Source organism: Ptychodera flava, chromosome 3 (genome assembly GCF_041260155.1).
Source record: "Ptychodera flava strain L36383 chromosome 3, AS_Pfla_20210202, whole genome shotgun sequence".
Taxonomy (NCBI): Eukaryota; Metazoa; Hemichordata; class Enteropneusta; family Ptychoderidae; genus Ptychodera; species Ptychodera flava.
In genome coordinates this window covers 18,793,797-18,820,878 of record NC_091930.1, presented here as the reverse complement: position 1 = coordinate 18,820,878, position 27,082 = coordinate 18,793,797, and the positions used below count along the sequence as shown (strand labels likewise).

Here is a 27,082-nt window from a genome sequence, read left to right as displayed (position 1 = left end):
ATAAGATTGATTTCGTTCGAAAAGTGATGTTCCACACTACATTTTCAGTTGTGGTGAGGGTTGGAGATCACAGAGCACCATACTGGACAGAATCTTTCAGTCTGGATTTGTCTATCCAACATTTGTGTCTGGCATGTGGACTCAACGCTGTCAATTTGTCCAATCTTCAAAACTCATTTACAATTTGCCAGTCAAAGTCAGCGTAAGGAGGATGATTTAGCATGTTCAGGTAAGTATCTTTTTCTTTTCTTTTTTCTTTTGTTATAAGTCCTCCATCCTCATGGAGCAATGAGGAGTAAATTGCCTTGCTCAGGGGCACAACACTGTCCTAGAGTCTCAAACTCACCGTCCTCCGACAGTGAGTCTATTACTCTGGACCTACCGAACCGGGTCTCGAACACACCATCCTCTGATAGTGAGTCTGTTACCCTGTACGAAAGATCAAAACTTGCTACATATTAGTACATATATGTTACAAATTTGATACACACTTTAATTGAACATGTGAAATATGCACCAAGTTTGTACTAGTTTGGTACACACTATGGGATTTTCACCATGGTAGTTGTGAAATTTGTACCAAGCTTGTAGATATATGTGAAATACATATCAAGTTTGGTACGAACTTCAGATTTTTTTAGCTGTCCCACGTGGCACTGTTTTATCACAGAACTGAAACAATGATCGAACTACTACGGTAACCTGTGTTCATTGTACAAATGACAAATTAATTCTTTTTTAAATTAATTCTTTTTTAAATTTAAAAATTTTAAATACTCTCGGTTGTTAAACACATGAATTAGGTTACGCGTGGAATGTACAAATTTATCAAACCATGGAGGTATAGCTAAATCCATGATCAAACTATTGCAACATCATGAATGAAAAACATCAAAAGTCAACTAAAACTTAGTTCAGCTGCCATTTTTTCAAACAGTTTCCTTGGACATAATTTAAATGATAAGGATCCAAAATGGTACTCGAATTCCAGTTAAAGACTTTTTTGTTCCGTTTACTAGTCGTAACCACTTAAAGTATACCTGTCAAATGTCCGCCAAAACACATTCACACTGTCATACCAGTGTGATGCTCAGAGCAGGGAAGTCATTGTCACGGCTATAAATCATGATCGTTACTTGCATTATTACACATGTCCAAAGACCATGGATCCCAGCTGACACCAAATGTCTTCAAATGATTGATTTCAAGTGCATAAAAGTTGGTCAAAAAGTAATATACTCTCCCACTTCTCGAGAAAACTGACATTTCCGATAAATGAGAGCATCGAGGTCACAGGTCACACAGCTAATTATGTATTCGAACTTCAACCTTACAAGATCACATGTCGTGAAAAGAGACATCTGATTGGCTAGTTTTGCCAACACCAGCATTTGAACTCCAGTACCACTAAGGAAGTCATGCTTTGCTTCAGCTGTCAAATTTACAACGTTTTTTACCCGCCGTTTTGGGGAGAAATTGTAGATTATTTCTATCATCGGACGATTAAGGGAACAAAGAAGAGATTTGGGAGTACAATTGTTGTTTGAAATTGAAGGACATTGCCTGCATTCGACACCGAGAGTTCATGTAAGTTAAACACATTCAGTAGATCATGGATGTCCGTTATACACTCAAATGGCCTTGGACAATTCCGCGGGATTTCAGTTAAGTTTCAAGCTAGAGTTCGCTGCTTTGACACTTTCCATGCCACAGAGGACTATTTCAAACCAACCACTGTCCTTTTAGAACATCATGATGACAAGAAGTGAGACTGTCCGTATCGATCATTGCATTGGGACTTATGATAGAAACTCCACTGCATGCATGCTGTGCATTGGACAAATCGGACATGGCAGAGTTACTTTCGTCACAGTTGTCAGTATCTAATGGTGGAAGAAATATGTTTGGACTCGGCGGAACTAATCTATCATCCAAGTGATGTGGAATTTGGTTGTGTTTAGTTGTTTGCTTTTTGAAGTTGGACTGTAAGTGTCTGTTCAAATATCGCTGTTAAGTCAAGGTCATCACATACTCCATGGAAGTTTTTATTTTTTTTGTAGCTATGGACATTGTTTTTCCATGATTTTGCGTTTTGATTTGAACATGTAAATAATACAACATTAACTTAAAACTCTCATGTTTTCCATGTACATTCCATCGGAAAGGTATTTTGAAATGTTTAAAGTGAATTTTATTCGTCAACAAAAGTATATGTCACAAAAATTACAAAATGTTTTGAATAAGTTTTTTATAGTTAACTATCTATGAGACTTTAACATAATATTTTTTCACTATTCAGTTTCTATTTGGTACACATTGAAAAAAATTGTGATCGGTATGATCTTCTTTAACCCCTTGACTACCAAGGCCAATGTATTCCTATATACCAGGGCCCTTATGTAAATATTGATAAAATTGAGGTGTGGTCATTGCAGAACACTGCTTAGAGTAAAAATTAAGTAAGTACCAATAAACCATATATTTTCTGAATCAGCATGAAATTTCCCACTTTTTCATACATAAGTTTGTATTTCCAGGTCACGTGTCTGATCACACGACACATCATGTGACCAGAGTTGGCAAAGAATATGAATATTTGAAGCATCAGGACGTGTTTTGAATCCATAAAATGACGCAAATTTGAATACAGTTGCAATTTTCATGGCATTGTCTTTACATATATGTAATAATAACTACCCTTTACTTTATTATAGATGTTATCATGTACCTATTTGAGATTTTTCTCACAAAAGGCAGAGTAAATGAACCATAAACATCAGCATCTGACATGATTCTGTATTTGAAATCAACACATTTTATATTTGTAAACACCTGCTTTATGTCTTTCTTGCAGAAACATGCATCTAAAATGGTTATGATTTATCAAAAAATAATTCACAATATTTAAAAATACATTTTAGGGAACAACATATCACATGACCAAACACATGACCAGTCATGTGACCAGTCATATTGATAATATGGCTGCTATAAATTTCACTGGCTTATAGTAAAAAATTGTATTTCCTCTAGTTTCATTCACGAATATTGCTGTTAATAGAACATATTTACATATAAATCATTTGTTTTCAATAAATAAACATTTCATTTCATTAAAAAAAACCCATAAACATCTTCGCGATCGTCCGTACTTCTGAAAACTGTAAACAATCAGCGCGACGCTTCTGTGATCAGCCTGACCTTTCAGGGTCGAGGTCATGGGTCACGACATTTGCTTCCGGATTTTGGCCATACTCGGACGTATGGGGGCGCAATCACATTCAGGCCAGATCGGAATACATCAGTCTTAGTTGCGCTGCGTGCCGACGCCGAAATTACGGGATTTTTAGCGACAAAAACGAAGCAAATACGCCTATTTAACTGTGCCGGATATTTCCGGCACTCAAGGTATACGGTAATTCAATATTGCGCCGGATATATCCGGCGCCATAGGTAGTCAAGGGGTTAAAGAGACAGAATTACCATTTTTCAATGTAAATTCCATTGTCAGGGAATTTTTGAATTATAGTGTACTGTACATATATGCCAAAAAGAATATATTTTACAGCTCATTTTAAGTATAAAGTACAAAGATTGTATGTTTATGACAGTAGAGATACTGTATTCTACAGTAATATATTGTGTTTTTAGTTAACAAATTTATTGTCTGAGAAGTTTTTTTCTTTTTACAGTGTAGTGTAGTTGAATGTGTCATAGGGGTGAGTGCGTGTTGGATGTAGTAATATCCTCTCAACTTTTTCATAGATGTTCAAACCTAGCATCTGGATACATGACTTGAAGGTGAATTTTAGAATGTGCTGCACACAAGGTAAACATATCTAAAGAGTGTACTTTATAAGCCAGTTTAGAGAGAATCATTTGTTTACAATACAATGGGGAGTAGCAGCACGATGATGTCATGTACCACATGTTGTGTGAGCATTACTTTGAAAAAGACGCTGTCAGGAATTACAATCATCTAAATCCCCTGAAATGTTACCAGGGCAACAGTATGTCTGCTGTTGCTAAGGCAACAGATACCATGCCCCAGATATTGAATTCCCCCCCCTCCCCCGCGCATCTCCAAGCTTGGTGCACACTCAATACAAACAAAAACAAAATGACCTCTACATTCTCTGTACAAACTTGGTGCAATGTTCATCACACTTTCCACACATACTTGCTGCAAACTTAGCCTATTCTTGAATCAAAGTGTATATAACTGACTAGCAAGATTGGTGCTTGTTTGGATGTCAGAATTTGTATCAAGTTTGTAACAAGTAAGGAATGCAAACTTGTGGCAAATTGTGGTCTTTCGTAAGGGACCCTAACCACTGGTCCATGGCGTCCCATATCTGAATGTATGCTAGTTATTGTCAACATTCACTGTGGGTACATCAGTCGTGTGATCTAACCCTACACAAAGGTAAGATAGACATACATAGTGCACGGTTCTACCAGGTATTTCAAGTCCTGAAGTACACATAGTGATTAACAGTTTTGTACAAAGGACACACAGACAAGATAGGATCAGTAGTTTTACTAAAGTGAATAATTCCTTTTTGCTGTTGTTGTAAACAAAATATTGTATGTACATTATATGAACCTTAGAAAGGATGATTCTAGTACACTACAATGAAACCAAATTGTCAAATTTTAATATCATAATCATCAGTTATTTTATCTGCACTTATATTTAAAACTCATGAGTGACCAGATGTCATATTGGCATATCCATGAGTTGCTAATAAAAGTCTGTTACCAATCATAAGCTATTGCTTATTTTGGAAATTTCTTGTCCATTAGTCAAAAATATAATACAGATTCTAAATACATAATGTGATCCAAAGTCACTTCTTTCTGTTTTTCTCCTCATTTTCAGATATTTCAAGGTATGTTTACACCTGGTGTATGGATTGTGTGTCGTTTCTAGATACTGGGTCTGGACTGTCTTAATTCTTAGACTATTTTTTGCACAGAAAATTAGTCACAAGAAGTTTCAGACAAAGGTTGGTGACAAATCAAGGTAAGGGACATTTCATTGTTAAAAGAAGGGTTGGGGTGTTCAATGAATTTGTCTCAAAGTCCTGAAAATCACCTAAAAACACCTGGCCCCTGACAAGAAGTCTCCATAAACACACATCCCCCAAACCCAAAATTTTGAGTGAAAGCCCCGTAATTTATTTTATATTTTGTGATGACATGTATGATCAATTGTCCAAGTATTAATAAAATAGTTTGTAGTAGTATATTGACATTATATACACATGCATGTTTAATCACGGGAAAAAATTCCTCCTCTTGAAACCAGTTCAAATTGATGGAAAGTGACTCAGCAAAATAAACCAGCTTCACCATGCTGAATGATATAGTACAGTCTAATGTTTGGCTAAAACACCAGAAGTTTCATTTATTAAGATAGTATGTGCCTCAAAAGTGAAAGACTTACACTGATTGGTCAATGCATACTCACTGGTTATCAGATCAGTGCATGTACACTGATTGGTCAGTGCATGTACACTGATTGGTCAGTGCATGTACACTGATTGGTCAGTGCATGTACACTGATTGGTCAGTGCATGTACACTGATTGGCCAGTGCATGTACACTGATTGGTCGGTGCATGTACACTGATTGGCCAGTGCATGTTCACTGATTGGTCAGTGCATGTACACTGATTGGTCAGTGCATGTACACTGATTGGTCAGTGCATGTACACTGATTGGTCAGTGCATGTACACTGATTGGTCAGTGTATGTTCACTGATTGGTCAGTGACTGTACCAGTGCATGTACACTGATTGCTCAGTGTACATACACTGATTGGTCAGTGCATGTATACTGATTGGTCAGTGCATGTACACTGATTGTTCAGTGCATGTACACTGATTGGTCAGTGTATGTACACTGATTGGTCAGTGTACATACACTGATTGGTCAGTGCATGTATACTGATTTGTCAGTGCATGTACACTGATTGTTCAGTGCATGTTCACTGATTGGTCAGTGTATGTACACTGATTGGTCAGTGCATGTACACTGATTGGTCAGTGCATGTACACTGATTTGTCAGTGCATGTTCACTGATTGGTCAGTGTATGTACCAGTGCATGTACACTGATTGCTCAGTGTACATACACTGATTGGTCAGTGCATGTATACTGATTGGTCAGTGCATGTACACTGATTGTTCAGTGCATGTACACTGATTGGTCAGTGCACGTACACTGATTGGTCAGTGCACGTACACTGATTGGTTAGTGCATGTACACTGATTGGTCAGTGCATGTACACTGATTGGTCAGTGCATGTACACTGATTGGTCAGTGCATGTACACTGATTGGTCAGTGCATGTACACTGATTGGTCAGTGCATGTACACTGATTGGTCAGTGCATGTACACTGATTGGTCAGTGCATGTACACTGATTGGTCAGTGCATGTACACTGTTAGGTCAGTGCATGTACACTGATTGGTCAGTGCATGTACACTGATTGGTCAGTGCATGTACACTGATTGGTCAGTGCATGTACACTGATTGGTCAGTGCATGTACACTGTTTGGCCAGTGCATGTACACTGATTGGTCAGTGCATGTACACTGATTGGTCAGTGCACTGATTGGTCAGTGCATGTACACTGATTGGTCAGTGCATGTACACTGATTGGTCAGTGCATGTACACTGATTGGTCAGTGCATGTACACTGATTGGTCAGTGCATGTACACTGTTAGGTCAGTGCATGTACACTGATTGGTCAGTGCATGTACACTGATTGGTCAGTGCATGTACACTGATTGGTCAGTGCATGTACACTGATTGGTCAGTGCATGTACACTGATTGGTCAGTGCATGTACACTGTTAGGTCAGTGCATGTACACTGATTGGTCAGTGCATGTACACTGATTGGTCAGTGCATGTACACTGTTAGGTCAGTGCATGTACACTGATTGGTCAGTGCATGTACACTGATTGGTCAGTGCATGTACACTGTTAGGTCAGTGCATGTACACTGATTGGTCAGTGCATGTACACTGATTGGTCAGTGCATGTACACTGATTGGTCAGTGCATGTACACTGTTAGGTCAGTGCATGTACACTGATTGGTCAGTGCATGTACACTGATTGGTCAGTGCATGTACACTGATTGGTCAGTGCATGTACACTGATTGGTCAGTGCATGTACACTGATTGGTCAGTGCATGTACACTGATTGGTCGGTGCATGTACACTGATTGGTCGGTGCATGTACACTGATTGGTCGGTGCATGTACACTGATTGGTCGGTGCATGTACACTGATTGGTCGGTGCATGCACACTGATTGGTCGGTGCATGTACACTGATTGGTGGGTGCATGTACACTGATTGGTCAGTGCATGTACACTGATTGGTCAGTGCATGTACACTGATTGGTCAGTGCATGTACACTGATTGGTCAGTGCATGTACACTGATTGGTCAGTGCATGTACACTGATTGGTCAGTGCATGTACACTGATTGGTCAGTGCATGTACACTGATTGGTCAGTGCATGTACACTGTTAGGTCGGTGCATGTACACTGATTGGTCAGTGCATGTACACTGATTGGTCAGTGCATGTACACTGATTGGTCAGTGCATGTACACTTATTGGTCAGTGTATGTGTACTGATTGGTCAGTGTATATTCAATGATTGGTCAGTGCATGTACACTGATTGGTCAGTGCATGTACACTGATTGGTCAGTGCATGTACACTGATTGGTCAGTGCATGTACACTGATTGGTCAGTGCATGTACACTGATTGGTCGGTGCATGTACACTAATTGATCAGTGCAAGTTCACAGATTAGTCACTTCATGTTCACTGATCACTGCATTGTCAGGGTACATTCCCTGACAAGGGGCATTGAGCTCACTTCCACTTACCCAGTGTCACGAGGGGAAATGATCTCCTGTCAAGTTGAAACATGGACCCTTGTTGTTGCTTAGAAATATTTTTCCTACATACCTCTCCCACATATCTTCCATACAATTTTTGTGATTCATTCACAAATACGTGATATCCATGATAGGCATATATTAAACGCAATACTGTAACAGTGTTACAAGAGGACATTGTTGGAACACAAGCTGGAACATGGACCCTTGTTGTTGCTTAGAAATATTTATTCCACATACCTCTCCCACATATCTTCCATACAATTTTTGTGATTTCATTCGCAAATACTTGATATCCATGATAGGCATATATTAAATGCAATACAGTATTACAAGAGGACATCTTTACCCTTGTATGATATATTGTATCGCTGATTTTGATGTACCAGGAGGCTACCAGTGTAGTACATGGGTGCATTGAAACAGTTGCCATCCATTACATACTTCACCTTTGTATTTGATGGACTGTGCATCAAAATGTGTTCAAATGCACTTAACCCTATCATTTGAGCCTCTGATCAAAGTTCATCAATTTAGTTTCAAGGGAGGGGGTAGACTGAAAGATTCCGTTGCGTGCGGGCGCTCCGGCGCACTGCGACCTACGACTCTTTACAAAGGGTCGTAGGTCGCAGTGCACCAGAGCGCCCGCACGCGACAGAATCTTTCAGTCTAGGGAGGGGGGTGTTTAAGCAAAGATTGAAGAATTAAGCTTTTTGTCAGACATTGAGCTTTTGACATCGACCCTAAAAGGGACATGTTTGTGGTTTTAGGTGGAGATGAAATTGAAATAATTATGTTTTTGCAATAAGTTAGCATTATACATCAAAATATGATATGACCATTAAATACGATTGGAACTGATTTTGGAGAATTGGATCTTTATATTATTCAAATTTCTCAAAAAGTTTTGGATGCCCTATGTCTGAATGTTGCAATATTACAAAGTACTCATAAAAACAAGTTCATTGCTTAAATAGAAAGGCATATGAGCTTATATTTGTAGATTAAACTGACATTAATTCAGTATCCAATGATCCCAAATTAGTTCTGTTCGTGTGCGTGTATGTATGTATACCTCATATATATATAGATAGATAGATAGATAGATAGATAGATAGATAGATAGATAGATATGAGGTACTGCGTGTGTGAATGAAAGTTCAATTTGCTTTTATCAGGTTGATGGGTTTTGATAATTTTATGTAAAACATCAAAGGTCGGCAGAGCGATCAAACATGCAATTTCATGAACAAAAGGAACTTGTGGCTCACACTTTCAAACTGTTGACGATGAAAGTCTTTAACACTTTGTTCCTTTTCAATGTTTGATTCACTCGCCTTATTCTGAAAGTAACAATTCTGTTGCTAAGGGCTTGCTAACAGAAATCACAAGTCACAGCTTTGTATCTATGCATAGGTAAACCGCTGACTACGAGTTCGCTTACCGTGTTATACCACGAATTTGCCGAGTTTTAGAGCATTGTTTGCACGCCGAAAGTTTTTATTTGTAACTTTAGTGCAGTGCACGTTGAAACTTTGGCAGGAAAACATTGACGCGTTTTGACACCTTGTTGAACGAAAGTATAAAAAAACAACCCATGATTGGATAAAACAAAGTTGACATGTGTTGCTATTGTAGTGCGATGACGTGGTTGAGCACCTGGTCTTATTTGAATTGTATGAATTTGCTTGATTGGTTGGTTGAATGAATTAAAAACGTGTTTGCAGATCGACGTTAGAGTCACGCTTTGCTCATTTAGGTCGAAAACTTTGAGCAGCATACATGCAATTGCCGAGTCGCTCTACGTAGTTCGATATGGCGGATAAAGTACAAATGAAGGCTCTATCCGGTGCACTTCAACTACCAAAGCCAAAGATGGAAAAAAGTCCCCTGTCACGCCAGTGCTAACGGCCACAATCGGAAGACCAAGCTACACGGCCACGTCAGAGAAAGGCGCAACAGAAACTGCAAGTACAAAAAACAATATGTATATAGATCCACAATGACTGTGGTACTGCGTGTGTGTTTCCTATAGCAAGATTTAACTTTACCAAAGGCGACTGAAATCTCCACAGTCAGTGTTTGACAACTGACTTTGAAGTCTTAAATTTCAGCTTCGAATGATCATGATAACAATAACCCTAACACAGAAGTGACATTTGCAATCAATACCGTTATTTCACGGTGACCTGTAATTGATTTTGAGATGTACAGTCATGCAAAATTAATTCAGTCCGGTGATTCTTTTAAAGTGTCTTTATTCTTTACTTGATGGTGAAATAAATTCCTTCTGGTTAATGTTTCGCATTTGGTTTTTAGCTACTATAGACTATAGTCTATAGAAGCTATTGGGATGGGTATCCGTCCGGCGTCCGGCGTCAGTCTGTATGTATGTATGTATGTATGTATGTATGTATGTATGTATGTATGTATGTATGTCCGTTTGTGAGGCGTCCGTCCACTCAAATATCTTGAGAACCGCAGTACTTACTGATTTGATATTTGTTGTGTAGATGAAAAATATGATTTTGAGAAACTATTTTTTTTAATTTTTTGATATTGTTGAAAATAGGCATATTAATGCCAAAAAAGGTGTTTTTGGTAAAAATCTTCTTCTTCATAACCGCTGGTCAGACAGCTTTGTTATTTGGTATACAGGTCCCTAGGGATAACCCAACTTAGATTTGTTCAAATTGTGATGAAATATGCAAATGTGTATTTTTAAGGAATTTTTTTGTCATTTTTGGTCAAAGTTTGACTTACATTGTATGTATTTCTTGTACTGTATAAACCCTATCAATTCACCCAGAAAAAAATAATGAATATGATTTTAAATAATTGAATTAATTAGGAAATCATCAAAGCCAAAATAATTATAGTGTGGAATTATCAGAAAGTTCAACTTTTTTTGACAGTTCATAGTGAATTGAGGATTAAAACATGTAAAGGCAACTTTCCTGAATCCCAACTTTGATATATTCTGAACCACCATTTATGTTATCCTAAAGAAATTGCTCATAGTAGTTTGTCATGATAGGGTGGTCAAATAAATAGAGATAGAGTAAGTTCTAATTTCCATTTATGGTTGACTTGGTAAGGATAAAATAAGATTACTTTTTGAGGAAAAAAATAGAGTGGTCAATTTAAAGAGTGGTCAAAGTGATAGGGTTTTTATGGTAAAGCTGGCCTGTAAGATTCCTCATGTGCTATTTATAGCAGTTATGCAATCTATGTAAACAGTGCAATGAAAGTGTAACATGATTCCTTATTTATATGCTTTTGATGACCTTGAACTTCTTAAGTTTCAAACATTTGTCTTTTCAGTGTGCTTTCTCTGAGTACGTACAGTCTCAACTTATTCGACAGAACTTACTTATAATGTTAATTTGAAAGTTAAAATGTGCTTGATTAATAGGATGAAAATACTGATATTAAAAGATAATCAGCTCAAGATTCTTTATAACCTGACAGATATGCTGTTTTTTTATGACGTAAATCTTGATTTAAGCAAGTCTTGTTTACTTTAATTAGAATGTAATTAACTCTCGTTTATTTGCTATTATAGACTAATATAGTCTGATGAAATATGCAAATCTGTATTTTTACGGAATTTTTTCCATTTTGGTCAGGCCATCCTGAAATGAGCTATCAAAGATATCCACCATCTTCGTCAATACATGTGTCACGAAAGGTTATTCTCTACATAACACAGCAGAGCTCTGTCAACTTTTGAGCCGCTTGTTTTTTCAAAACTGCTGGTCAGACAGCTTTAATATTTGGTTTACATGTCCCTAGGATGACCTTAGTGAGATAATTTCATACAGTCAGGAAATACTTAATTTTGTATTCATGTCTATAGTAGCTTCAGGGACAATGGCCCTATGTTTTTTTACTCGCCGCCACGTGATTTTCTTTTGTTTAAAAAGTGTCCATTTTACAAGTTCTTTTGTTTAAAAGTGTCCGATTTACTAGTAAACCGGACAGTTTTTAACAAAAGAACTGTCCGATTTACTTGTAAATCGGACACTTATAAACAAAAGAACTTGTAAATCGCACATTTTTTAAACAAAAGAAAGCCAGGTGGTAATAATAAAATATTCGGTTATGGAAATTAGAAAGCATGGTTAGAACAATGGGCACGAGGCAGAGAGTGGTATAACACTGCATTATACTCATGGATGTTTTTCCAGTGGTTTCCAATCTCAGTAAGTTATTTCAGAGAGATCAGGTAGACTTGTCAGTTTTAACCCTTTTCATGCCAGACAGGATCAAATCCCCATCAGCCAAGTCAGTGAAAAGCGGTATTCAGCCAAAACATGACGTATTTTCACCCACTTGGCTTGGTCTGTTATAGCATCTTTTGTCCAAAAAAATCAAGTTTACAGTATTTATCTTTTCAACAGCTTTCAAATGTACAGTGTTATGTTAAAATACACCATATGGAATATGTTGTATTTCATTCATAAATTTTAACCATCTTGACCTGGTGGTGAAATATTTACTTGGCAGGAAAAGGGTTAAAGCTAATTGTTCAGATAGCTACTTCACTGCTTCAGAATGTGTCAGCTAATTCATCTATGATGAAACATCTCACTCAGTTCAAGCAAGATTGTCATGATTTCAAGTACAAGGGAAAAGAGCTGAGATCAACAGGAAGACATTTTGATAGTGATTATTTGTGCAGTACTTATATTGAGGAGCTGGTTTGTAATTTATTTGACAGATTTCCACATAATGATATGGATATTTTGCAGTGTTTTGACACAGTGTTCAACCCCCAGTCTGTACTGGTACCTTCAGAAACCTCCCAGCTATTGTTCCTATGCTAGTGCAGAGTTTGAGAATCTTTTAATTCATTTCAGTGGTAGAATAGATAGAGAAAGGGCTACAGATAGTTTCACTGAGTTTAAGTATCTTTTGCATTGCCATAGGGCCCTTTCTTTCCAGCAATTTTGTAGATTGTTAATGTGTCAGTACAAGGAAGATGATACAGATTTTTGTACTCTAGCTGTAATTACTATTGTAATACCGTTATCCAGTGTTCCCTGTGAGTGAGCTTTCTTTTGCCAGAATAGGATTAAGTCTGCATTAAGAAAGCGTCTACCATCAGCTCACTTGTCTAGACTTATGAAGATTTCACTTGAAGGTTAGATCAATTCAACATTTCAACTTTGTACAAGCTGTCACAAACTTTAATGATAAGAAAGCTAGGAGGAAGGCTTTTACATGAAGTGTACTGAAATGATCTTGTGAAATAGAAATATGTTGAAAAGAGTTCCTCAGTTATGTCTTGAATTAATAAATGTGATTTCAAATGTACCATGTATTTTTGCATTGTAATATTTGGTTGTGGCTGAGTTTGGTTTGTGAGCTGTTGCGTTGCATAAAATGTGGGACCCCACATTTTCACCAGGGTTGGGTCCCAGGGACCCATCAATACCCAACTCTCTCTCTCTCTCTCTCTCTCTCTCTTCTCTCTCTCTCTCTCTCTCTCTCTCTCTCTGTCTCTCTCTCTCTCTCTCTCTCTCTCTCTCTCTCTCTCTCTCTATATATATATATACTGCACACTTTGGGACAATAAACACAGGGAAATTTAACAGAGGGAAAACTTGACACAAATCTGACGCAATCAGACTGTTTGTAAAAATACATCTCACAATAATCAAGTTCCAAAATTGATAGTTTGACAGAGATCAGTGCAAAACAGCAAATTTACATGAAATAATTCTGAACTATGACTTCTCACGTCCCAAGTGCGCTTGGAGTGTGAGAACACCAGTGTGAGATCAATTTGTTCTCACACTCTGTATTGTTGCGTGAACGAACACCTCGTATGTGAAACGTATGTTGATTGGTCGATTTTGCTTAGCGCCCAGTTCCCTGCACGAATTATTTGACGAATAAAACGTCGCGTAATGTACAACTGGCACTATAGCTGACAGACGACTGAACCGCAGAGTGAACAGGTTGTTCTAGATTTGAGTACGGTCAGCGTCGGCAACAAATACACGGAGGATGACCGCTTTTATGTTGTAACGGGAGAATTCAGGCCATTACAAACCTACCGGCTGTGTACGCTCGCCGACATATTTCCTGGAGAAGAACTAACTTGACAGCGATACAGTTAGCGAAAGACTTCAATGAGCGAGCCATCTGCACACGAGGCTGTAGCAGACGACAGCAATCACGCAATGTCATCAACTGATGGCCACTAGAGCTGTTTCGCAACATTTTCTTCGGATGACCTGAAGAATTTTGTGGCTGACCAACAAAACAAAATTGCCATATCGGTAATATACATGTTAACGTGTTTGATATGCACATCAATGAAAGGAACTTCATTTTTCTGTGCGGAATAATACAAATGAAACAAGAGCAATCGGGTACTGTTTTCCGATAGTATAAAACTACCACAATAAAGTGCATTTTTCTAAAGATATTGGAGGGACGTGAGAAAAATAATCCCACACCCCAATGGGTTGGGTGTGGGATTCTATTATTCTTCACTGCACTGTGCAGCCACATGTTCACATTTTATTCTGCAAATCTAACACACTGAATGTGTGTGCGTAGTAATCAAGCAATCGCATGACCCACTTAATATGTAGTGCATTCCAAGAAAACAATTTTTTTGAACTTGCTTTAACAATGGACTTTAAAAGCTGGAGGGATGTTATTAAAAACAGAGGATTTACATGAACTTAAATCCAAGTCAGTGTATTATCTTGGTCACAACACATTTCAAACAATGTCTGTGTTACATTGTACATTACCTAGTGAAATACAGATTATTTGTCTGTTGCCTGCATATGCTGTCACCAGCAAGGTTATTTTTGAAAATTCAATTTACGTCTGCAGTGCATGGATCAACCATAATTGCTAACTATACATGTACAGTAACAGCTTATGATTCAAGGTCCTAAAGGAGGGGAACAAGAAAACTATTTCATTGACAGGATAAAATGAATGCTGAAAAACAAAATTATCATATATGCAATTATCGCCCTTTACGGCAGTATGTGTCTCGAAAGTGAAAGACTTGAACTTTTGTTCAAACTTTCCTGAATGAAAATTTCAACCATTCTCTTACCAAATAAAAATCTTGGGTCACCCTGCAAGTTTGGAATTAGCGAAATAAATAATCCAACATTTTATGATATTTGAAATTCAAAATGGCCGGCATTCCTGTGTTAACTCTCTGGGAGAAAATTACATTAGGATTTTCGAAAAACTAAGACACTAAAAGTTTTTCTTTCTCCAAGAACTTTTAAATGAGCCCCCACAAGTGGTAGATCAGAAAAGAATTGTAAAAATTTGAGCGCGACTATGTGTCCCCGGAGCATGTTCTACCTTAAATTCAGAACAACAATTAAAATTGGGCTAAGCAGTGTTACACAGAAAATGGATAAAATACAGTCTTTAATAGTTATAGAGTATGCTTAGCAAATCATTTTATACTACAATATACTATAGTCTATAGAAGCTATTGGGATAGGTATCCATCCGTCATGCGTCATAAGTCTGTATGTATGTCTGTATGTATGTATGCATGCATGCATACATGTATGTATGTATGTATGTATGTATGTATGTATGTATGTATGTATACCCGTTTGTGAGGATGTCCGTCCACTAAAATATTTTGAGAAACACAGCACTTACGGACTTTATACTTGCTGAGTAAATGCACAATATGATTATGACAAACTATTTGTCTTTTTTGATATTGTTGAAAATATGCAAATTAGCTCAAAAAAGCTGTTTTTGGTAAAAGATCTTCTTTTTCTTCATGACTGCTGCTCACAGCTTTGATATTTGGTCAAAAAGTTGCTGGAGATGACCTAACTTGGATATGTTCAAATTGTGATGAAATATGCAAATTTGAATTTTTAAGGCAGTTATTGTCATTTTTGGTCAAAAAATCTTTAAAGATTTTCTTCACAACTGCTGGTCAGACAGCTTTAATATTTGGAACTTAGTTCCCTGGGAATGACCTATCTCAGGTTTGTTTAAATTCTGTAGAAATATGGAAATTTGTATTTTTAGCTCATGTGTTCACATGTGAGCTAATGTCGCAGCGATGTCTGTCTGTCTATCGTGTGTCTGTCTGTCTGTCTGTGTGCTCGATATCTCAAAAAAGGCTCATCTGATCAGTATCAAATCTGGTACATTGATTCAGTTTGCAAATGGCAACAATGGATTAATTTTTGGTGGGTGTGGTATGCTTACTTTTGCTTATTTGCATAATTATTTTAGAAAAAGGGATATGCATTGAGAACGACTGTGCACAATTTGATGAGCTTTGCTACAAATGTTGATCACATCAAGATATATCAGGTGTGAAAGTTATTAAGGGTGACATGAAAGGTAGTTCTAATTTGCATATTTAATGAACAGATTCCCACGGATTATACTAAAGCCCCAATAACTGCTAATGTGTAATAAACCGATCTAAAAATATCCTCAGTTTTCCATGAGTTTTCTTTGAATAAGACCCACTAAAGAGTGAAAAAGTGGCATGTAAATTCAAACGTTTTAACATCACTTTAGATAATTGTCTGACAGAGAAAGTAAAGAATATAACAACAAAATGTTGGCAATCGTGTGTTGTGCATTCAAGTAAATTGCATCATGCTTGCTTCTTTTATGATAACGATGTGTATGTGCTGGAAATACTGCATCTTTTGTACTTTTCTGTAAAAAGTTAGAATAGGGTTAGCCACTTTTGATATCCGCAAAAACCTTATCCACTGCTTCCACCCCCCCCCCCCGCTGAAGCAACTGATCAGTCCCTTACATAAGATGAAATCGTGAATGATGTTCATTTTTTGTGAAATATTTATAAATTACATTAATACAGTGGTATGACAAATGAAGGAAATAACTCACCTTGATGGACTTGTTGTAAGTCACTCTGTAACGTACCAATGACTACATTTCTGGCTTCACTCTTTTCCTTCAGAGGTGTAGCCTGGTTAGTGACGTGTTCCCTCTGCGTCAGCAGTTTCTGGCCGGCTTCGTGTAGGACCGCTTTTTGCTGTTTTGAGTGTTTGCTGGAGTGTATTTTCAGATGTACGAAGTCCGAGACTGCTTCATTCATACTTCCACTTATAGAAGTGACTTCAGCATTTAAAGTCGAGTCGACTCTGTCCTTTTTACTGAAGGATTCCCTCAGTTTTCCTCTACGGACATGGACATCCAGTCGTACTTTGTCGCGTTTCGTTACAAAAGTCATTCTATGGTGATGTAATTCCGGAATTTGGAGGTCATCTCTACACAGTAATCCGGAGTGGTTTTGACCGTCGCGTATTTGTTTTTGCGAAAGTACAAGATTTAGACAGTCCACAGTATGGTTTCGGTCAACATTCCTAGGCTGTCCAGATTTGAGTTCAGTTATTGCGGCAACACTGCAACGACGGAGTGGCATCTTCTCGGAACCTTTTGAGAAATATGTACAGCACACAGTAAAATGAGACGCCAGAATATGTATCGGAGTCACGAAAGGATCAAATCAAACGCGACCAAAACCTAATTACACAAAACAAACATAACCAAAAACTGACCCTGCTAAAACTGTCTTGGCCAAGATGACCCGGCAAACACAGAGATGTGCAGCTGTGACAGAAAAATGATATTAGGGCTGATAATTATAGGGCATACAAACTAGCTGTGATGAGTTTTTCTTGATCGCAGTTTGAAGACAATACATGTATGTCACTAATATTTCTGTGTCAGATTTTGAATCAATTAGTCGTGGTGATTGTGTTGCAAAATGTTTTCATCCACAGACCTTTCGACGTTTGATGCAGCTCGTTTCACTTCAAAAGTAAAATGTTATTAAATTTTCAAAAACACATGTTCAAGATACTTTTCTCTCTTACAGTTTGATTAAACAGTCAGCAACCATTTGTAATTGAAATACTTCCCCCTTCTAAACAATTCAACATTTTTATGTAGTGAAAATCCGATGTGAATATTATGATTTGACAACTTGACAAGACAAATTGTCGAAATAGCGGATTTTTAATTTTTTCTACAACTACGAACTATACAAATTTTGGGGCGTGCTTGGCAATTCAGTCGCTCAGATTTGTTTGAATTTAACAAGGGCTTGTCCTCATGGCTTCCGGTCTTATCCTGTCACCCAATCGCCCGGATGTTGTCGGTTTCCCAGTGTCTGAGAGCATTGATCATGCAGGTGTACTGCTGCCTAACCGAATTAATAGGCTCCCTGCTCCTTTTACACAAGGTCCATGTTAGTGTCTTGGATTTGGCGATACAAGTATGTGGGTCAATGAAATAAAGAATTGCGAATGCTTTTATATTTCAGAAATACATGTGGATGTCCCTGTTTATTGTTGTCAACTTTTATAATTAAGAGCTGATAGTAAAACATGAGCCGATTAAATTACGGTTTCTTACTATATGATCCACATATCAAAATCAACAAACTGTAAATGGAGTCATTACCTGTCAATAGCGGTATTTCTCTCTTACAGAGTAAATATTCCTGTACTGGAATGTAGATATCAAGGGTTAGGTAGTGAGCGTGAATCTTGCTGAGTAGTGTTGGTGTGATGATTGTAGAATGGATGGTTTTGTCCAGTCGTCCACTGATATACTCACTCCACAGGGCTTCTAGTGCTTCTAATGACCCACACTTAGTTACGTATCGCAGACAGCCTTCTACAACTTTCTCCACGTCGACATCTTTGTGTGTGTCGCTCAGAACTTTACCTGTCCCTTCGGTCACGGGTCTGCTGCCCTCGATTTTATGAAATCTTTCTGTAACATCTGCCATAGATGAACCTTCAACTGCACTACCATAAGAGGTTTCAACTTGAACCTCAAGGGAACCTAAAGGCAAGAGAAAGTCCCGTGATCCATTTAATTCTAGGATGGGGTGAACTCGCTGCCTTAACATAGTTTACTATAAGGTAAATTCGCCCGGGACAAGTGACATCTTGAGATGCACGATGTATCTGTGTTCTGCTATACTTGTATACTTGTTAATGTTGCTAAACCTTATTTACAATCACATGTTTGCAAGTCGTTGCACTTTTAATACACTATTTTATTGGTCAATATATTGAGGTTCCCGGAAAAGTCGCCTTTAGACGGATAGTTGTTGTTACAGAGACGCCCTTTTCATTACCATGGCTGTATAAAAGATTTTATGGTCAATGGCTGCCTCTAAAATTGGAACTTAAAAGGTACATTTTGTGTTGTGATTTTCAAATACATCTGTTTGGTTTAATAACAACCTTTCGTCTTCTCTGGTTCAGTATTTTTCACAAAAAAATATTACCAAAAGCATCTTCACTTTGTTTTCATATGCACGTACCGGGTTTCCTAGTTTGTCCAGGCGAACTTTGATCAGCTACAATAGCTTGCATTGAAGTGGATGGAAAAGTGCTTGTCCTTGTGGTATCGGTATCTACATATTCCAGAAATGGAAAGCCAGACAGAAAAGAAGACTGAGTACAAAAAAACACAGAGTGAACTTTATCGAAGAAATCTTGTCACTCTGTTCATTTGCCATCTCGACAAACGTAAATTTGTCATGTTTTGCACGGGGCGTGCATTACGAGTGCGTAGACACAGTGCATTTGTTCTTCAAGCTTGTAGACCAGAAAATTTTTATTGCTGATATTATTATTCGCAACTGCGTCTGTGTATGCACCTATTTAGAAAGGAGATGTTCCTACCTTTTCTGGACAGATGGCCGGTTGATTCTTCTGGCAGCTGAACGTATTGTTGAATATAATCGAACAATTGTGAGTTCGTTTCCTGTACTTCTTTCATCACCTCATTCTTCATGATATCTCTGACCCGGGAGGCATAATTCAGATGCATTGCATAGTTTTTAATGACATCGACTATTTTTTCCTTCAACTCGTCTGATTTGCTGCGCATGTCAACAACCATGTTGTGATGAAAATCAGAAAAATATTTCTCGATGAAATAGTCGCTTTCTGACGCTAAGGGAACAATGATTGGTTTACCCCTGGCTATTGTTGTCAGAGTAACATTTAACGAATTTATCGAAAGAGGCGGTAGTATGATGAGGTGTGAAAAATCGACTTCACTTGGAAAATTTTCCTTAGTAAAGCCTTGGCTACGAATCCTGAGTTTAGCGTGGGGTTTTAAACGGTCACTGATAGTTTTGTCATCATATTTTTTCATGCACATGATTTTCCACTTGGGTGGTCCTTCTTTCCCGAAATTATCGTAGCTTTCTTCCACTAAATTCATGGAATATGGAAGTATATCATAGTGTGCCATATCTGATGCGTAACAGTTTTCGATCGGAGTCAAAATTTGGAAATTGCGTGTACGTGGTATCTTCTTAGAGGTATGAACTACGAATGACTGATATCTGGCAGTGGTAACAGCAATATATGCATGTTCAATTCTGTGTCGAATCTGTCGTCGAAATATTCAAATGTTTTTCGACCAATTGACAATACTAGATCAGCGTTTAGGTTTTGATGATCCAACCATTGGTAATTCGATTCAATGAATTCTTTATCGTACGTGAACATGTTGCTGGGTACTTCTTCCGGACACCATACATTGACATGAACATATCTTGCACTGGATAAAACGTTTTCCTTAATATTAAGGGCGATTGATGCGGAGACTAGTCCGAAGCCGAAAACAATTTCAAATTTTTAATTTTGTTCAAATGTGGGAAGAAAGCGACATGTGCTACAAGCCATATATAATTTGGTCGTAAGTTTTCGTATTCACGTTTTCTTTCAGGAAAAATTAAATTCACTCCAAATGTGCAGCTTCACGGATTGTTTTTGCGTCGGCTTCTAAAATTGTACAGTAAATTACTATCCCCCATTTTTTCAGTAGTCTGACGATTAGATACAATGCAGCTGCAATGCCTCCATGGATCGGAGAGTCCCATCTGTCTAGTACAAGGAGAGCTGCCGGCCGGATTGGGTGTGGATCAATTCTCTATGAAGAAAATTATAAATCAAGACGTCAGAATACGATGTTTCCAAATAAATAATTAATGAAGGTGTGCGTGAAATAGACAATTATAATAGAGCCAATTTGTTTGTATTATTGTGTCAAAACTGATATCAGAACAATATGGAATATGGTATATTATATTACCATGCCCTAATTGGTCTAGCTAAACCACGTGACTGCCCACAAATACACAGTAATGGTTTGGTTTGATGCCCGTTAATATAAATAATATCGTGAACCGTAGCAATTTTAACGCTAAAAACGAAAATTGTGATTTGTACAAAGATCATAATCAACCACAAAATAAAATGGAGCATTTGTGGGCCAAGTTTGAGCACTTTTTTAAATCTCCGGATTTGCAAAATTTTTGCAGCGCGCACACTACTGACAGGTTCTGGGGCCCCGTTGTCGTTCGCACGGGAAATTTTCGTAAATTTTGACGGTTTTTTGGGGTTCCTTGATAATATAATTGAAATAACAGACTCCGCGCTGACCATTAACGTTTATTTATGGGCTCGGGCGAGAGGAAAGCCAAAAATTAACGGACGAGGCGCCTGTTATTTCTATAATAATATATCATGGAGATATATCGCCTGGTTTACATAATGATTTGAATTGATATGAATAATTTAATGCTGAAGCAGTATCATGTAATTTTATTGCCATTTTGACTTCAGGCATATAGCACACTAGTTTTACATATCATGCGACTGAGATCACTATAGGAAAAAATTGCAAGACTGGAGCGAGAAAGTGACGCTTTCTCGCAATTGGTGAGAATCTCTTGTCATTCTCACTGCTACCGGTGAGAGTGAGAAATGTATTCCTTGGTGAGAAAATAGATTCTCACCGATGAGAATGAAAACTCTCACCAAGCACTGTGAGAATGGTAATTTTTACAGTGAAAGTCAACCAGACTCACCATTCATTAGTCAGAATCAGCCAGACTTGTTGTTTGCTTGTGTGAATCAATCTGGTTAATTCTCACCAATGAACAACGAGTCTGGTTGATTCTCACCATAAAATTACCATTTTCACAGTGCTTTGTGAGAATTTCCATTCTCAGCGATGAGAATCTGTTCTTTCACCAAGCAGTGCATTTCTCGCTGCTCACCAGTGAGAATTCAAAAATTCTTACTGGTGGCATCAGAATGACAAGGGATTCTCACCAATTGCGAGAAAGCGTCATTTTCTCGCTCTAGTCTCGCAATTTGTTCCTATAGTGGATGTCTTCTCCTTTTTGCTGTTGATCAGTGACATGTTTAGGATTACCATCAGTAAAAATTACTTGCAAAAATGTGTTTGTAGCTATTCGTGCCCATATAAAATGACGTTAAAATTGACAGTTATAAGAAGAAGGCAAATATTATTATACATTGACCTCGGATTATTTTAGTTTTATTTGTCAACATTTACCTACAACTGTGCATTTAGTTGTAAGTACTGAAGCATGTTTCAAGTCAGGGCTATGCGAACATGATTCATAGAGCGAAAGTGAACGATACGAATCGCTTCTACAGCTGTAAGTGGACATTGTGAGATCAGTATGCCAGGTAAGTCGGTGCGTCATTCTCATCGAATGAGAGCGCAAGTCGTGGTAATGCCAGTTCTACAGCATGCCCTTCAATTAGGATAGGAGGTTAATGCAAAAGCAAAGTTTAAATATCACTCGAAATGATCGCAACATCCACGAGATAATTAAAGAAGCAGTGTGACCCTGTAGAATGGATATAATCCTTTCGAGCTGCATTAAAAAATTTAGATTGCGCCTCTCCATATTGGCGTCTTCACTTTTTATCGTCTGCATAATTTCCACTGCTATTGCCAAATACGCAACAATGCTCGATCCCAGGTGCTGGAGGCGTCTTTCGCTCAAATTTTGATTCTGCTTTCTCCTATTTGTGCTCTAAAATCAGATTTACAAATCGCCCCGGAAACAAAACTTAAATGCAAAAGCAATAATCATTTACTTATCGACCTTTGCTACATGCTTCACACTGCATCAAATTATTGTGTACATCCGCCTGCAAAGGAAGTTACTGCCCAGTCATATCAAAGCTAAGCTACATCATCACTGTAAGGCCGCTAGGCTAACACATTGTTATATTATATTGATCGGATACTTCATTACATGTAAGATTTTCACCTATTACCGATATTGAATCGTACGAGACATAAATACAGTGATAGCCTGAGATTAGTAAGCGAAAACATAGTTAAGAATGCATGCAAGGATATCAACATGGGCATTCGAGAAGTTCCGCTGTCCTATGTGAACCAAAGCAAATGTCGCCTAACGACTGTTTCACATCAAATTGACTGGTCTTTACGATTTTGTTCATTCTGATTCGACGCCAATTCAGTTACAATCGAAGAAGTCCATCATTTACGCTGTGAAAACCACAGGTTCGGGAAAGCGCAAAAAGTGAAAGTTCAGAGACACCTGTGTGCATGCCTCTCGAAAGCAGACACAATTCACAGAACGGCCGTACATGGTACTTCATTGGTGCGGATCTGATATCAAATTACTGATATAAGGCTGCTCCGATTCATTCACTGGAGTAAAGCAAATCACCAATACGAGAAAATAAACGATTCCAACTACAAATGAATGTAAGTGTCAGCTTTGTAATGTCATAGCCGTTTGTGGTACAGTCAGTGACTCTTAACATTTATTAATGCTAAGAAATTCCCCATTAGACTAAAGGTACCGTTAGGCTGAGATTCATAGAATCACACACCCAAAGGACCTGGGATCAGATTTCTCTCACGAGTTGAGGATATTTTGTCTCACACTCACCTGAACCTCGTGTCCCAGGTCCTTGGTGTATGAGATTCTTTTTCTCACATGACAACAAAACGCGTTAAAGTCACACTGGAAACATTAAATGTTTATTATAACTGTACGAGCGACTATCCTACTCGTGGCCATCTAATATTCCGTGTCACTAACGCGAACTCCTTGGCGAGTTCGACTGCTGATACCTCAACTTCTGCTACTGAGGAGATGTTCCACAAAAATGGCTATATGTTCCAAGTGGCCTATGTTCGCCAGTTAGTTTGAATATCCGGGCGCTTTTTGAGTCTGTAACCAACAATGTACAATATTATCAAAAATCGACAACGCTCACGGTCGTCTGCCCGCGTTCTCTGATCTGCTTACTCTGTTGTTCCAGTCCTTTGTTACTCATCGTGCCATTGGATAATATTTGCGCTTGGAACGAAAGGCTGTTTATCATCAAATCAGAGCAAGCGTAATATATACTACAGAATGTGGGACGATTTCTGAGAGTGAGGGCTCGATTAACCCACACCGTCGATCCAACACTCCCAGTGGCCAGAAATGTGAGGAGGTGTTATGTGAGTTATATGTCGATTAAGGGGGCACTGCACCCTACGCAGCATATTTTGCTCAAAAATCACGTTTTTAAAATATTCATTCAATTTTAATTAATTTGTTAACACAAGATTAAAATACTGGTTTGGTTAGCCTTTTAGCCTGTTAAGCAGTCGTAAGTTGCGTGGTTAAAGAAGTGTTAATATGCATATGTATGCAATCACCGGATTTCCTGGCTTCTTGTTCCTCCCAATTTCAAAATTTCCAAAGAATTTAACTTCACTCTTGCTGGGTCAAATTTGTGAAATTTTCACATTATGTTTTTTTAATACTATATAACAAAACTACTATTTTGTTTGGCGATTAAGTTCTTACATTTTGAATAAGAGGCATTTTAATTTTGCTTATTATGATTTTAATCACTTTTTTGAGTATTGATCTTTTAACCCTCGCCATATTAGAACGATGATAGATAATGCAAAATACGTTTCATAACATCGTGTCAAGTTTTTTACTGAAATTAATTATCGTTAATACCATAATTGAGGTTTTTACCCATAGTATACATCCACTTCATCCTTTGAGTAAACTACTGCTACCATATTAAACACTAGAGCCTCTGCTTTTTGAAAATATATAGTATTAGGGGGTTTCCTTGTCATCTTTGATAAGAAATATTGCGTTGAAAAAACTTTGATGGCAACATGCAGCTCCCCCTTACTTTTTTCTCACAAGAAAACGTCCATCAAACTTACCTGTACTTTCTGTCCCACACCAACCTCCCTGTCTTTATCGTGGCCTTTCTTATTGCCCTCATCGTCACTCTCTTCACCATTGTCGTTCTTTTTTATTCTGCTCTCTCTTTCACCAGTATAGCCACTTCCACTTGCTACAACTTCCGCCATCGTGTCACAGGGACAAGCAGGGCTAAACGGTACGTCAAATTAAAAAAAAACACGTCTAAGAAAAATGTCAACTCAGTACATTATCAATTGCGTTGTTGCACAGCTGATGTGAAATCAAGATTAGCAATGAACACTGAATAAACTTTTCCTGAGAGAGCATATCAACTACAGAAATGTAATGCCTTTACATGAAAAGATAGTATAGTACTGGCAAAAAAAGTATTCCCGAAACTTCAATCCGTTACTTGTAGGGAACAAACATTCTTGGTAGTACTCTTTCTATACAAAACTACTATAACCTGACTGTAGTTTTGAAAATGTCCTTAGTACTGCAAAAGTTTAAACGTTTCGTACCCATGTTCAGGTCCGATACTTTCCTTCTGGTGTTTGGAGCAAAAAAACTATCCTACAGAACATAAGATACAATTTGAGACTCACATTTTTAGGAACAGATCACATCCTAAATATGGGATATAACAAATCGATCAATATCCATTTTATAAACACATCTGTGATTTCATATGGAGTTGGATAATAAGTGCATCAGTTCAATATTCATTCTAAGAACATCTAAATATATTAAAAATGTAAACTGATTTTTAAAGCCTTGTTTATATCCTTCAAAATGTCTGGGATTTTCTCTATATGCCTTTGATTTTTTATTCAGTCAGACTGAAGGTGCTTTAAAGGAATAGAAATTGTCGCGCTATATAATCTGAATGGAGACTCGGAGAAAAAAATAGACATGGATTTGAAGGATATTACAAAGGCTTTTCAATTTCAACAGTAAATCTTGCAGCGCGTTCGCCAAACCGATTTTTGGAAGGTTCAGCAAAACACTTGTCACGTGACTATTATGTAAATAATGACTGTACTGCAGCTGTGCACGGCCGAATTTCCCTATATCAGGGCTTTCAGAAAATTTTTACTTTATTAGGGTTTGGTACTTCTTCAAATAAGAAGAAAATAAAAGTCTGAAACTGTCGATGATTGCATATAGGAACCTTAAGGGCGCGTTCACAAAAAGTGGTGGGGGGCTGGAGGAATTCATGGGGATTCAAAACTCTTGGGGTAGTCAAGGGGTACTTGAAAGTTTTGCTCTACCTATAGAAGGACCTGAAAATATTTCGGCTCCCAACATTTTGATGTCGTCCAATGGTTCTAATAATAGTAATAATTTAACAAAATCTAGAACCGTTTTGTCGCATCTAATCTCGAAAAATCTTAATATGTATGAATGCCATTAAAGTTTTGTAAAAACAATAAGTTGGCCTTGTAATAGATCAGGAGCTGCAACTATTGATAATTTTTTTCAATATTTTGCAATGTATCAAATACAGTTTCTTTGTGTCTCTCTACGGCATGCTGAAAAACACAATATTCCGTTTGTCAACAAAGCCAGTTTATCTGAATATGGTGATAATTCATTGTCTAAATATTGGTGATAATTGAATTAGAGTTCAGACTGAAAGTTATTGGTCAATGTTACAAATGCATGGTACACGTAGGCTCTCTTGGCAAGCTGAATACTGGACAATTCAACATGCTGAAGGGATTAGTACAAGAACGCAGTTGTATAAACAAAGCAAAAATATTGTAAAAATACAAAGTTAAACAGCTACTGCCCTGCTGCTGCCTACGGACTGTGTAACTGTCACAGCATACCCGCAGTGACAGTGTTAGCAACACACAGAAGACAGGAGACTTAAAAATTACCATGGATTTTTGAATTCTGGCCTATGAGAATAATCAAATATTTGAGAAAAAAGATGGAGTGAGCATGCTTGATTCTGTACAAATCTACGATGAAAGGTCACAGTTTTTCTCAAGTAACTTAAAATCAATATATAAAACCATTCATTTTAAGTTCATGCAGTCTTGCTCCAGGGTCTATGATGCAGTGAATGAAATTTTCACATCTCATCGTACAA

At 37.7% G+C, this 27,082-nt stretch overlaps 1 protein-coding gene across 2 annotated transcripts in view; it reads right to left on the bottom strand.

Annotated features, from left to right (window-relative positions):
- Positions 1-27,082, bottom strand: part of LOC139129688 (uncharacterized) — a 146,102-nt gene that overhangs the window by 78,446 nt on the left and 40,574 nt on the right. Inside the window, exons 2-6 of one of the 2 annotated variants that reach the window (XM_070695362.1) lie at positions 25,002-25,173; positions 19,631-20,891; positions 19,267-19,359; positions 18,393-18,779; positions 16,812-17,360 (exon numbers count right to left, since the gene is read on the bottom strand). In XM_070695362.1, coding sequence (XP_070551463.1) covers positions 16,812-17,360; positions 18,393-18,779; positions 19,267-19,359; positions 19,631-20,207 — 1,606 coding nt within the window. In that variant the 5' untranslated portion in view covers positions 20,208-20,891; positions 25,002-25,173. The remainder of the gene's footprint in view (positions 1-16,811; positions 17,361-18,392; positions 18,780-19,266; positions 19,360-19,630; positions 20,892-25,001; positions 25,174-27,082) is intronic. The other variant, XM_070695363.1, reaches the window with a different exon arrangement.